This window comes from Anser cygnoides, chromosome 4, assembly GCF_040182565.1.
Source record: "Anser cygnoides isolate HZ-2024a breed goose chromosome 4, Taihu_goose_T2T_genome, whole genome shotgun sequence".
Classification (NCBI taxonomy): domain Eukaryota; kingdom Metazoa; phylum Chordata; class Aves; order Anseriformes; family Anatidae; genus Anser; species Anser cygnoides.
Window position 1 is genome coordinate 72,987,840 of NC_089876.1, and position 14,270 is coordinate 73,002,109.

At 40.0% G+C, this 14,270-nt stretch overlaps 1 protein-coding gene across 10 annotated transcripts in view; it reads left to right on the forward strand.

Annotated features, from left to right (window-relative positions):
* Positions 1–14,270, forward strand: part of RAP1GDS1 (Rap1 GTPase-GDP dissociation stimulator 1) — a 97,378-nt gene that overhangs the window by 80,656 nt on the left and 2,452 nt on the right. For all 10 annotated transcript variants that reach the window (XM_048054724.2, XM_048054725.2, XM_048054723.2 and 7 more), the window contains 8 exons: positions 304–429; positions 3,524–3,667; positions 3,940–4,071; positions 4,513–4,647; positions 6,229–6,354; positions 7,902–8,041; positions 9,824–9,950; positions 11,272–11,400. In XM_048054724.2, the coding sequence (XP_047910681.1) occupies positions 304–429; positions 3,524–3,667; positions 3,940–4,071; positions 4,513–4,647; positions 6,229–6,354; positions 7,902–8,041; positions 9,824–9,950; positions 11,272–11,400 (1,059 nt within the window). The remainder of the gene's footprint in view (positions 1–303; positions 430–3,523; positions 3,668–3,939; positions 4,072–4,512; positions 4,648–6,228; positions 6,355–7,901; positions 8,042–9,823; positions 9,951–11,271; positions 11,401–14,270) is intronic.

Sequence of the window (14,270 nt, forward strand, 5' to 3'; positions counted from 1 at the left end):
TATTTTCATAACGTTACTGTTTCTATAGCTACCTTTACATTCTCTGGGGCAGAAACAGCCCCAACAGCCTTGATCATATATATAGATATTTTTTTAACAGTCTTAATCGTAATTAAGTCAGTACATTTGTTTAGAAGCGTTAGATATTTTTCTTTTCATTTAGTGACAAGCACGAGTCTATTGTTCTTGTCTGTGAAGAGCACTATTAATCATCTTACTGAATAAACACCATAACAGAGAGAAAATAGTTCTACCTTTTGATTTGTTTTGTTTACTTGATATGATTTTTTTTTTTCTTCACAGAGTCAAGTAAAGAGCAGTTTGCCTACACAAACATTGCTGAAGAGCTTGTGAAACTGTTCAAGAAACAAATAGAGCATGATAAAAAAGAGATGATCTTTGAAGTTCTGGCTCCCCTGGCAGAAAACGGTGAGAATTTTAATTTTAATCTTACAGTATTTTTTATACCAAAATGCTATAAAGGAATGGATGTTGTTGTCTTTTTTAGGGATTAAAGGCAGAGTAACTGGCTGCTTTGTTCAGAAGTTTGCATGGTTGATCTTTGTGATGACAGTTTCAGATGAAGTGAATGTCAATTGTCTGAGCACATGACAGGGGCCTACAAATTGTTGACGCTGATTCCACCTCTGATTCACTCTCTGTATGATTATGTTATGTTTGATTTCCCTGTAACAGCAGTGGGAATATTAAAGGCAGCTTTTTAGAGGATTTCACATTTGTCTACAAAATGCTCTGAATATCAAAGATGCCCATAAGAGCTTTTATAAAATTTTCTCATGATAGATGCTAGGAAATACATACTATCACACCTCTGTTTCATATTAATGTACAATAATAATGAAGCACTATTTTGTAGAACTAGTAAGTGTTAGGCTCTCCTTCAGCACCATATTCTTCTCCTGTGTTTTGAGCACAGTCTATTTGATTGAAAAGTTACATTTTAGACTCGATGGAGCTTATTATTGGTAGTCATTTCTCTAAAGTAGCCAGCAGATTTATCTGTGAAATGGAAAGAACTCCATTTTCCCCCTAAAGCTCGCAAGAGGCTGTTGTAGTTCTGTAATCCCTGAGAAACAACAGAAAGAGCATCACAATCGGCTGAAGCGTTCATAGTCCATTACAGCACCAATAAATCAGCCGCTACATCATTTCCTGGGATCTCAGAACCACCAACAATTTCATTTCCTATGGAAATATTTTTACAAGGGGCAAGCTAATTGCAGAGCTAAGAGCAGGACACTCTCTGCTTACTATTCATTGAGAGATCATTTAAATTTAATTTGGGTGTTGGGTGGAATATATTACTATTAGCCCCAGGAGACCTAGGTTCATTGTCTGGTTCGAGCAGTGAATGACACTGATGTGTGCAGGATCATCCCTGCAGGATGTTCCTCCAGAAGGACTTCTGGGTGGTTTGTATAATCTACCATCTGCCCTTAAGGGAAACTGAAAAATGAGTTAACCTGTGGAGCTAGTTCTGGACTGAAGTGGGAAGCAGCTCAGTATGAAGACAGCACAGTATTTGATGGCCCTATACTTTGTTTTCATCACCTCAGCATTAAAACTTGTTTAAATGGAATAAATTCTTAGAATTGTAGATTCTGAAGATTTAAGTCTCATCCTACTCTTTTCAGTGTCTGTCTGTTTTACATAGTATAAATCAAGATAAATCTTGACTTCAATTTAAAGAAGTGGTAATGTCTATTTTCAGCAGTTATTGTCTTTTATTGTAAATGATATGTGAAACAGGATTCCTTTCTTCAGTTCTAAAAATGTGCGTTTTGCCAAAACTATTCATTTATTATATAATAACTAGCGTGCAGCTCTAAAACTGTACCATCCTTGGAGACTGATGCAGAATTGGGTCCAACATTTTGTGAGTTTCACATATTTCAGTTCAAATGCTTAATTTTTCTCTGCGTTTTACAGTCACGGTAAACCTTGATGGGTTTACTGCTGCTGCACATAACTCAGCTGCTGGCACATTATGAGGTTGTCAGCTGAACTCTCTCACTGTGAATTCAAGGCATGCTTAAATGGGAGTGAGTTCACTGTGCTGGTATTGTTTAGGTGCTTTTCACTGTAGATCATTGGCAATAGGCCAGCAGGCAAAAACATCTAAATGAACAATTTACAGAATGGATTTGGGGGAGTTGTCTTGTTTGTTCGGTGGGGGAGGTATTTTAGTTTGTTTTGTTTTGTTTTTAAGGACCCTGGTGCAGCAATTTATCTTTCAAATCACAGCAACCTGAAGTTCTGCAACTTTTTAAGGACCTTAGTGCAAAAGTACCTATTTAAAAAAAATCCCAATTGAATATTTTGTGTTCTCTAACAAAGTTCACGAGAAGGCCAGCTGCTTTGAGAGAAACAATTTCAGTCAGGCAAAAAGCCTAGCAACAGCAGTAAATGGAGAGAATCAGACACATCCTTCACTGGAGGTATGACACCTCCTCACCCAATTGTCGCTTGTGAAAAAAAAAAATACATCCACTGCTTTGGCCTTTAAAAACATTTTAACTTGGGCTAAACTCCTTACTGTTAAAACACCATCTCGTGCAGAAAACTATGCACTATCCATTTGTTTGGACGTTTCCGCAGAGCTTCTTCTTTTGTCTAAAGTCAGTATGAAAAAACTACCAGAATCACTTTCGTGTAACAAAAAGACATGACACAGCATCAAACAGCCTGCCATTCCCTCTTAACAGAAAGGGAAATAAGGCATGTAAAAGAGGAGATGCCTAGCTCCAGTCGCAGGGGGAAAAAAAGTGTTAAAAACTGTGTTGTAGAGACAGAGAAAATGTTGCTTCCAAATCCTATTTCACCACCTGAACAACATGTTCGTCACCTTCTCTGTTGAGCCTTATTGCTAATAACTAAGCAATGAGTTCGCCGTACCAGTTTTCAGGTTTTCTTCGATCACAACAAATTTCTCGCCCAGCCCAGCCTGTTGGATTTGGCCTTACTGTACTCCTCCTGCAGCCTTTTCAACAAAGGCCAGAAACCTTGGCTCAGCTGAAAGAAATAGGTGATTAGTTGCTCTGAAATTTCATCAAAAAGTTTTGTATTTTATATGTGCACGTCCCTGGGAAGTCAGTAGTTCTTCTGTGGACGAAATAGAAGGTGAGACGTTAGGTTTGTTCTGCAGCACAGTCCAAAGTCTTTGGAGATCCCAAACACAGCACAGCCCTTATGAGCATGCTGTGTAAGGACTGAGATGCCAGATGTTTTCTGCAGATAAATTTGCTCATTTTTGAGAACAGAAGAGCAGCTCCACACTGCTTCACAGTGTGTAGATGTGGTCTAAAGGCAGTCCAGAGCTGGGGGAGCACCTGGTAGATGAGCAGTGATGGAAGTTGACCCTGAGAACGTACAATAAATAAGTTGCACTGACAAGCTGTCAGTGAAACACTTGGCATTGTTACATCTGTTTGCTGTTCTGCATGCAGGTACAATAGATGTATTTAAAATCATAATGTTGACTCCTATCCATGCTGTTCTTCAGATGTCATTAAACTGCAGCTGGTTGAAGCAGGCTTGGTGGAGTGCTTACTTGAGATTGTCCAGAAGACTGTGGATAGTGACAAAGAGGATGATGTTGCAGAGCTTAAAACAGCTTCAGATCTTATGGTTTTATTATTGCTTGGAGGTAAGTACAGTGTAAGTACAGTTTACCTTCTGCAAAGCAACAGCAGACACCTGTATGCCATTTGGCTGCTGAAGTTTACTATTTATTAAACAATTTTTTAAATAATCTAAAGGACCTGCCATTTAACATATACTAGGTCAGATTTTGTCTCTCATCTGATTGCAGGACTGGATAAATTGTAGTGAAGCCAGCAGAACTTGACACATATAAAGAGAAGAATTTTCCCTAACATTTTTTTGGCTTGCTGACAAAGCTTTGGCTTTTTATTCCAGATGAATCCATGCAAAAGTTATTTGAAGGAGGAAAAGGCAGCGTGTTCCAAAGAGTGCTTTCGTGGATTCCTTCCAATAGCCATCAGCTACAGCTTGCAGGAGCATTGGCTATTGCAAATTTTGCCAGAAATGGTAAGAATATGCTATAGTATCTTACATGTATTTATTTGTGCCTTTCTGTCATGCTACATCTGTACAGATACACAGAAAAAGTGTGTGCAGTGTTAAAGCTGGTATGAGCAGCTGTATATGGTATATACAGCAACGTTCATAGTTTTATACTTTAAAATCCCGGAAAGTGTTAAGCCTACTTTAAAAAAAATAATAATTAAAATAAACCTTTCACATTTGTAATAGATGTATAGGAGATTTCTGCCTTCTTCAGTGTTTCTCATATCACTGTTCTAAATTTGTTATGAGCACTGCAACTCCCATTGGGGATGGTGGTCAAATTCTCCAGCAATAAAATCTAGAAAGGAGCAGGGAAGTGACACTTCTGTTCTTAAAAAGCTCAAATAAAAATCTTAGTAATTTTCTTTCATTCACAAGTGACAATTGTCTCATCTTGCACAGACGGAAACTGCATCCATATGGTGGATAATGGCATAGTTCAAAAGCTGATGGATCTGCTAGACAGACATGTCGAGGACGGAAACGTAACTGTGCAGCATGCAGCCCTGAGTGCGCTCAGAAACCTGGCTATTCCTGGTAAGCCTCCCTTTGCATTGCTAATTGCACAAATGTGAAATTCTGTTCTCCCCCTGTAAGCCCCAGGGGCTGAGGGTGGGAGCACTGACTGACATTTCTGGAGGCAGGTCAGCCTGCTGCTTTTCATTCAGGCCCGTAATTGCTGTTGTAGGTTTTGCACAGCAGTTGCAGCCAGCAGTTTTCAATAAATCACAGACCCATCAGCCATCCTTCGGCCACTTTGAACCCACGGTATCATCCCCCACCAAGGAAAGGGCAGCTTTGTGGCAGGCAGGGAGCTGAGGCCTCAAATAGGATTTCTCAAAACCTTCCCTACAGAGCACTGCATTTTTTCATTTGTTTAATTTGTGTTCTTTCCACAGCTGAGGGTCCCCAGCAGACAGCAGTGCCCAAATTACTGAAGCACTGCATCTCCCTGTAACTCCTAAAGCTTTGACAGTTCAGAAGTTAGAGCTGGAGCTGAACTGTTGGAATAGCCAACCTGTTCCAGTTGGTTACTGTTTGTAGGCAATGAACTGAATGCTAATTTTGTCATTTTTAATTAACTCCACTTGTGTGAGTTTTGATTACCCAAATGTAAAAGAGAGAGTACCTGCACATAAAACAAGCCTATAATAATTATATATGCTTTCTAGTACAAGGCCACAAAATAAGCCTTTTATCCATTTAACCTTATTTTACTATTTTCAGTTTTGACAAAGAGTAATTTTCTAAAAACGATTGTGCATACATACTAAACCCATGCAGCTTTAGTGGTACGCCACTTGCTTATATTCCTTGGGTAGTTCTGTTAACCTCCATCGGTTGGAAAGCTTCCATGTAGCCTATGCTCAGGGATGTCAGCCAGAGACCTAAACAAGATTTAATGGATATTGTTACAGAAAAATGAGCAAGGAATAATTGGCCCCATGATGAACTGCTTGTTAAACACTACTTTGAATATGAAATAAGTTTTTTTTTTTTTTTTTTTCCTAAGTACAATATTGGACCAAGCTTGCACCTTACATAGATTTCAGAGAGGAGAGCTCCATGGAAGTGGAGAACTTAAGACTAGTGGAAGGGATGAAGGACAGTTTGGGGAGGCCTTACCAGGACTCCAGACATGTCAGGCCACAGTGTCTTTTGTGTAAAGTATTGGAACTGGGTATGAGGTTGCTCTGCTAATTGGATGCTTTAGTTTCTTTCTCTATGAGAAACACAAGAGTGTTGTTGGGAATCAGAGATGTTTCCCCATATTTTGGGGCACAGGTAAGTTCTAGCCTGGGCTTCTGCTTGGTTCATTTTATGGAGGACTCCTTTCCTAGCCAAGGTGGAGAAGTCGAGCCTTCAGTTCATGGTCGGGGGAACACTGGAGATCAGGCATGCGTGCTGGGACAAAGCAGTGCATTTCATACCTGCATCTTAGCAACCCCAACATTTTTCTGAAACACAGCGTTGTCAACACACGCTCGTGTTCCTGAAGTCTGTGTTCACAAGCTATTTTTCAAACTGTGTCTTAAAAATTGCATCAAGACTGTCTTGGAAATAAATTGCACCTTCCAGAAATGTTCTTGAGATCGTTCCTGTTCTTTATTCATGCAGTTGTAAATAAGGCTAAGATGCTATCAGCTGGCGTTGCAGAAGCAGTATTGAAATTTCTCAGATCGGAGATGCCCCCTGTTCAATTCAAGCTGCTGGGAACATTAAGAATGTTAATAGATGCACAAGGTAAAAATAAGCTGTTCTCTATGTTAAGTAATTCTCTTTGGTTCAGTCTGTGATATACTGCTAAAAGAGAAGAGAAACAGAGGGTTTTTTTATTGTTTTTTTTGTTGTTCTTTTTAATTTTAAGCCTGAAGTCTTGGAATAAACCTAATACATATGCAAAGGGAGAGAAAATGTGGGTTGACTTTTTTCAGCACTCCTAAACTGACTACTAGGGACCCTCAGAATAGGTGTCAAATGCTTATTTACTTTTGTACTTCAGAATTCTCCTACACTGTCACATTATGAGTATGCGTTGAGGCGTGGGAGTTTTAAGCTACCACTCCAGCTTTGCTGTTCACTTGCTGCATTTTCTAGCTGTACCTAGCTTCTTGGAGCACACTAATGCACTTGCTAATTGATAAGCTGCAATTTCAAAAGGAGCAGGCACCTTTCAGTTCTGCCTCTTGTTCTGTACCTAAGAACTGTATTTATGAAATAAGACATCTAAAAAAAAAAAGTTATTAATGAGATAATTAGCCAAGTATTTTTTTTTGACCCAGTAGAGCAGATTTTTTTCAAAAGATCCAGTGTAGTTCTAGCATAGCTATTAGATGTGAAATAGAAATTCATTGAGGAAACTTATGCAACTTAACATCTTGTTGTGGTTTAACCCGGCTGGCAGCTAAACACCACACAGCCGTTCGCTCACCCTCCCCCCTCCCTCTCTGGGATGGGGGAGAGAAACAGGAAAGTGAAGCCTGTGAGTTGAGATAAAGACAGTTTATTAAGACAGGAAAATAATAATGATGATAATAGTACTACTAATAATAATGTGTAAGAAAACAAGTGATGCACAATGCAATTGCTCACCACCCGCTGACCGATGCCCAGCCTATCCCTGAGCAGCCAGCCCCCCACCCCGGCCAGCCACCCCTATATATTGTTTAGCATGACGCCAGATGGTATGGAATACCCCTTTGGCCAGTTTGGGTCAGCTGTCCTGGGTCTGTCCCCTCCCAGCTCCTGCTGCACCCCCAGCCTGCCCGCTGGCAGGACAGAGCAAGAAGCTGAAAAGTCCTTGGCCTGGTGTAAGCACTGCTCTGCAACAATTAAAACATCAGCATGTTATCAGCGCTCCTCTCATCCTAACCCAAAACATAGCACCCTACCAGCTACTATGAGGGAAATTAACTCTGTCCTAACTGAAACCAGGACACATCTACAAAACGTAATCTGACAACAGTGGCACTTTCTTTTTAAATTTTTGAGTTGGCTCACCTGGGAGTGTGACACCACCTTTATTTTCACTACTGATAATCCATGCACAAGCCTCTAACTGGGCTGAATTAACTGAGTTTTACTTGGGAACTGGGTTACGAGTGTTTCTGGTATTTTGTTTCCATTTTGGCTTTACTTGCTTCCATGCAACCTAGACTTTTCACACAGCTCAAGCTGGCAAAGTTCTACTTAAACTCCTTCTAGTTAGTGACTTTCAGCTTATTTTTTTAACACTTGCTTTAAAAAAATGACAACTTTTCTGTTGTGTTGTTGGCTCCGGCAACATGTAGCAGAAGCAGCTGAACAGCTGGGAAAAAATGCAAAGCTGGTGGAACGATTGGTGGAGTGGTGTGAAGCTAAGGATCACGCAGGTGTGATGGGAGAGTCGAACAGACTACTGTCTGCACTTATACGACACAGCAAATCAAAAGTAAGTGAGTGGCGAAAATTTCAGCTTGTAAGTACAAAGAGTTACCTCTGCACTTCGTATCATTGGTAGCCGAGGCCTCTGGTATGTCATCTTTCTAGAAAGCCGGGTTGCTTAATTCATATGTTGGTTAATTCATATGTTACATCCTCTCTGCCTCCAGGACCTGCCAGTCAGACTCAAGCACCAGGTTTAAACAGTCACTGGAACTATGTAGGTAAAAAACATAGAAACGAAGCAAAACAGTCACGGAGTTGCAGGCCAATTAAAGAACGTTGTTAGGGTGAATGTGGCTCAGTCTCAACCCGTTTGAATTTGCATTGTATCCTGTAGAAGTTTAACATGCCATATTTTCTACTTTATGACGATATATATAAGGAGTCATTGCATTCAGTCGTTATTATCTTTCTGTATGGATAGATATCAAATAGGTATTAAATAGGTATTCACAGAATAAACATCTTTGGTAGAAGAAAATGTAGAGCTGAGAAGGTGGGTTTGTTTTTTGGGGTTTTTAAAATGCTTTTACTGCCCTCTAGGTTTGGATATGGGTACAACTGGTTCTTTACTGCACATTACATTTGAATTCAATTTTTTATTTAAAAGTATTTCGGCTAATATTTAGAAAGGCACTGGTAGTTTAGGGAAACTTATGTCCCATTTTAAAAAATGGAGTCAGTACTGGTCAGTTAAACCACACTGGTACAGAACCTGACTGCTGTCATCTCTTATCTGCTTGGTACTGCCTTTTGGAGGGTGATACTCGCCTATAAAATCATTACAATTTTCATGTCAGGGCATATAGCCAAAATTCTCCACCAACTCAAGTAGAAATTAACAGTTCCCAGAGTATTCAAGGAAGTCTCAAAACCTCTTTGGATTTCTACCAGAAAAATCACAAATAGGAAGAAGCATCATTGCAAGTAAGGAAAAGTATAAATATATATGTATATATATTTTTACACATACATATATTTTATATATATATATATTTATATATATACACATATATACTTGTATATATTATGTCATTCAGAAAAGAGTAAGTTTTTTAAATGTTAAATTCTTGAGGCATTCAGCTGTGACTTGCACCACAAGCATCCTCAATACGATAACTAAAAGTATTTCAGTTTTCAAAGTTATGATGATATTGTGTCTGTTTCCTTGCACAAAGAATGTCGCTGCATAGTCTGTGCAAGCTCTGGCACGTAAGACATTCTAAATACATGTAACAGTTAATGAGTTTTGGCTTGTGGTTGGTGTTTAGAAGGGATGTATCCTTTGAATGGAAATTCAACACTATCTTTAAAAATTTAAACTGGATTCTTATTCCAAGAAATAACTATTTCAAAACTTTGCTCCCTCAGAACAAATAAATAGTTGCAAATAATAATAAAAATTGATTTGGACTGTTGCCTTTCGGCATGCAAAGTTACCTGACTTTTGTCAATATTTTGCAAGTATTTTTTCACATATAACTGTGAAAACTTAGATTAGGTGCAAACTAACTTTTTAATGATAATGTACAGGTAAATCAAAGACCTAAAACACCATAAATGGTTAACTGGCATGGTTTGACATGTCCATCTTATAATTAGAGTAATCACAGATAATTTATAGGCTTACGTACACGTACATTTATGTATAAAGTTCTTCAATGTGCATATAACCAATGAGTAGCCTTACCTGGAGATAACACAGGATCGGTGACAACTTTGTTATTTAATAGTTTGTGTGCAATGCGGAATCTTTTCTTTTTTTTAATTTCTATGCTATTTCTTTTAGGATGTCATTAGGACCATTGTACAGAGCGGTGGCATCAAGCATTTAGTAACCATGGCGACCAGCGAACACGTAATAATGCAAAACGAAGCTCTCGTTGCGCTGGCACTAATAGCAGCTTTAGAGTTAGGTGAGTATCCCAGAGGTTAACTCTGCCTGCGTTCTTCTGAATCTGTGCCCGTGAGAATCGCACAGGGGGAGTCGTGCGAGCGTCTTTTGCAATGCAGAGCAGGCTGCTTCTTCCACCGGCCTTTCGGCAGCACGGAAACACATGGCAAGTCATGCACTGACAAACAGGAAATAAGGTTAAGCAGAAAACTGGAGTTTGCTCATGATACAGTTCCTACTCCATTACTCTGGTAGGTAAACACAATCTAGAACTCCCTCTAACAGATTTCAGATTTGGGGTAAAACCCCAAAGGCTAACTATTTTAGAGTGGAGGCTGTATGACCTAAGTCTGTGTGCACTGGAATGGTTAATCCCCTTTTGAGAGGGCTTATCGAAGTAAAGCTTTCACTTGCCTAATCCCTGAAAGCTAAAGAATACATACGGAGGTGGATGATGCCCCCAAATGTCTTTATTATTATTAAATTCCACAGCAATAGATGCAAGAGTTGCTGTATGAAGGCAGAGATGAGTACATGTCTTAACCTGCCTTTGTAATACTTCAGCTTACCAAACAAAGAAAGGTAAATGCACACTGGGGCTTTATTTATCCTGTTTGCTTGCTTGTTAACTAAGATGATCTAAACAAGTAACATTACATATTTTTGTTCTTGATTTCATCTCTTATCATTGTGTACTAGCGGAATGCTACTTTCAACCTCCCAATCGCTGCCAATGCATCAGGGAATTGTTTTGTTTTAACTGAAAGGAAAAATGCTTGTAATTACATGACACTTCTAACCCTTGTCTTGTATTCAGACATATAAAGGTTCTGAGGCTGAATTCAGTATATTAATGTTTCTTAGAAAACTACAGAGGAAATAACTCATATTCTGATTTTGCAAAGCTTTTCACGGTCTTAATAATGGATCTCTCTACCATGGAGTCAAGAATTACACTGCCTGTATTTAAGTTAGACAAAGTTTTCAAAAGCAAATTCAGGCAGTGAAAGTCTTGAAAGCTTAAATATTGCAGGTGTTGGCTTAAATAGCTAGAAAGCCAGGCAGATTTTCCATCAGCTCACTGCCCGTTTAAGATTGGATTTTATTATTAAACTCTGTAATTGTCCTTTCAAGCAGTTAAGCTATTTTGCATTTTTATAGCAAGAGCTGTGATTCCTATCATCATATCATCTGATACGTGCTTCAGTTCTATGCCAGTGAGCTAGGTACCATAGCACCAATTCCACTACAGTGAGAGATCCATGTTTCAATAAGCGGCTAAAACACTAAAGCATCAAACCAAGGGGCACGTCCAGGTTTACAAGTTTTCACTTGTATTTCAGTCACCGCTGAAAAGGACCTTGAAAATGCTCAGCTCGTTCAGATTCTACACAGACTGCTCTCAGATGACAGGAGTGCTCCAGAAATAAAATACAACTCCATGGTGCTGATCTGTGCCCTTATAGGATCTGGTGAGTATTCAGGAGGGGGTGCTTTTCCAAGAGATTTTTATTATAAAATTTTTGTGGCCTGAACTTGGAGCACATGCAAATGCACTCAGTCTTTGTTTCTGTTCACAGTGAATGTACACAGAATGGTTTGATTTACTATGACACTTCAGTGTCAAGAAAAAGGCTATTAACTCAGTTTTGGATATTAACTGCCAAAATTGGATTCAGGCTTCAGCAGTTTGTGGATAGCTCAAACTTCCAGGAGCTATCGGCAAGTTTTAAAGGAGAAAAACGAAAGACACCTTTTAACCGTACAGTGTCAGGCTCTCTGTGCAAACATGCAGATAACAAGAACTTAATTTTTACCTTTAGCTGTAAGCTCCCTGTAATTGATGGGTGATGGCTGGTTTTGGGGTTTTGGTTTTTTTTCTTCAAGTAAAATTAGGTGGAAGAGAAGTTTGCGAGGCACCTCCTTTAAATTCCTATGACAACAGTAGAAAGTAAAAAAAGAAAAAAAGAAAAAAAAAAGGAATACTTGCAGGGACACAAGTGAACATTTAGTACAGCATGTAGGCTGTAGTCCTGCTCACTGACCTTGCTAGGAAGAGTCCTTCCCTTGGCAGCCCTCACGTGCTCTGAGCACAACTGTTTGTGGTTATTTTGAAAGACGAGCAGGCCATGCTCTAACATGTGCCTGGGCTGGCCACTAAATTCTCTTCTTTCTGAGGTAACCCTCTGGCAATGGTCAGATTGCTTTGAGGATAGTGAAGAAGCAGGCTATGGCTTGAAATTGCAACTTCACACCTCTGCATGGACAAAGAGAGAGGGGAGAAATGGAGCAGAGTATCGTGAAGAGGTTTGATCCCCAGCTGAGGATTCAAGAAGTGGACAAATTTCTCTCACTCAGTCCTTCAAAAAGTATTTACTCTATGGAAGGATACCAAATTTCACGTGAGAAAAAAATCAGAAATTTACAAACAACTAAGGGACAAAGAACTGCATTAAGTGCAGAAAGGTAGAAAGTCAGTACCTGTTCAGTACCCGTCTCTGCACATGGCTTGATGAGTGTGAAACAGCTGAAGATTTGCCACAGATGAGTTCACAGCAATTCAGCTGAATTGATTAAAAAGTTACAGCTACATGCATGCTGTCTGTAACCAAAGCTGCTTTTCCTATATAGAGTTCACCACGCCAACTGCAAGGCTGGTGAACCCATATATTCATGGTGGCCCATGCATCCATGCTAGTGACTGCTGTATTACTGACATCTTAAAGGAACTAATATATGTTTTTTTGAGCAATATATACATCTCAGTGTACAAAAAAGGGTTTTGCTAAACAAAGTTTGCTAACAAGCCTCAGCTCCCACTAAGCATTTGCTTTAACACGAAGACACATGGTTTAGGTTTTACTCACGGCCCTCTTAAGCCATTTTGTGCTTGGAGTAATCCATCCATTTTAGAGCAGAAGCCCTTCTGCAGAGGTTCCCTCAGCCTCATTGCAATGCCCTTGTGATGCTCCCATTGCTTCCAACTAAAATAATCATCCTCAGAAATTCCGCTCAACGCTTGCATTTTCACTTACCTGAGTCTTGTCACCTGCAAGATGGACAGCGTTATTTAAAGTCAAATAACCCATCTCTGTTCCACTAGAGTAAGGAGCGGTCTTCCCTTATTTTTTTTCAGAGTTATCCAGCTGACAGAGGTCAGTCTGCCAGCACACTGCAAGTTTTGCATAGACAAGAGGCATCTTATCATTATTCTCCCAGAGAGCAGACAGCACATTACTGCAATACACAGCTGTGAAGTTAGGGCCCCACACTTGGCTGATCCAGTGGCCAGCCCCGCTTCTTGATGAACAGACCTACGTAACAATAGCCAGTACATAAAAACAATAACTGAGCAACCCTGGTATTAGCTTTTAATTCCCCCCCCCCCCCCCCTGATTTTTAACCAGGGAGGAAGGCAGTGCAATCACAAAGTTTGTTCTCCATGCATGAGAAAATATGAAATACATTTCTTCCAGCCCTGCTGCCTCTAACGTTTCTGCCACCGTCTCCACACAATGAGTATTTATGTTTACAAGTTCCCATGTTCTACTGTAAACAGAGCCGTAGTTCCACAACAGCTAGAAAGCGGTTGTACTGTTTTTAATTTCGGTAAGTTTAATTCTCCAGTGCCTGCTGTTACTATCCTTCATTACAGGGTATCTGGCATTGTATTTAACTTGATACTGCCAACAGCTGTGCTTTAGCAGTAAATATACATGTATAAATGGGATTTTTTGCCATCTGGAAGTTGCTGTTGCAACTGAATGAATGGCTGGAAAGAGGGAATAATGAAGACAACAGAAAATGGAAACGTGTAACCTAAGGAATAAGCAAAAGCAGAGCATTCCTAGCTAGCACAGTCACGTCTGTGTGTGAGGGTCCCAGGAACCTGGATTCTGGGCACAAGCGATCAGCCACAGTAAGTCACAGCAAGCTCCTGAGAGGTAGTTCAGTAACATCTGCTTAAAGACGGCGGTGTCTTAGAAGTAGAAAGAGGAAGGAAAGCACTTACACAGCATAAGCACCCTGAGAGCTCTGCTGACACTACCCGCTATACACCAGTTCCCAGGTGCACGGCCGTGTGAGCGCTCCTAACTCCCACACAGCAGGGGATAAACTGAAAGAAAACTGAAAACTTGTGAACAAGAAAGTTGGCAGGGAAAACAAATGGACAAAGTGTGCTTTTCTGTCCAAAGGAAAAGCAGTAAATATGCAGAGCTAATCTGAAACAGATGGTTGGGATTCCTCCCGGAAAGCTCAGGGATTAGGCCCCCAGCAGCACCTGGGAAACAAAAAAATACCTGTAGGTGTTTGCTGCTGAGTGAGAGTTCACTGGACTCTG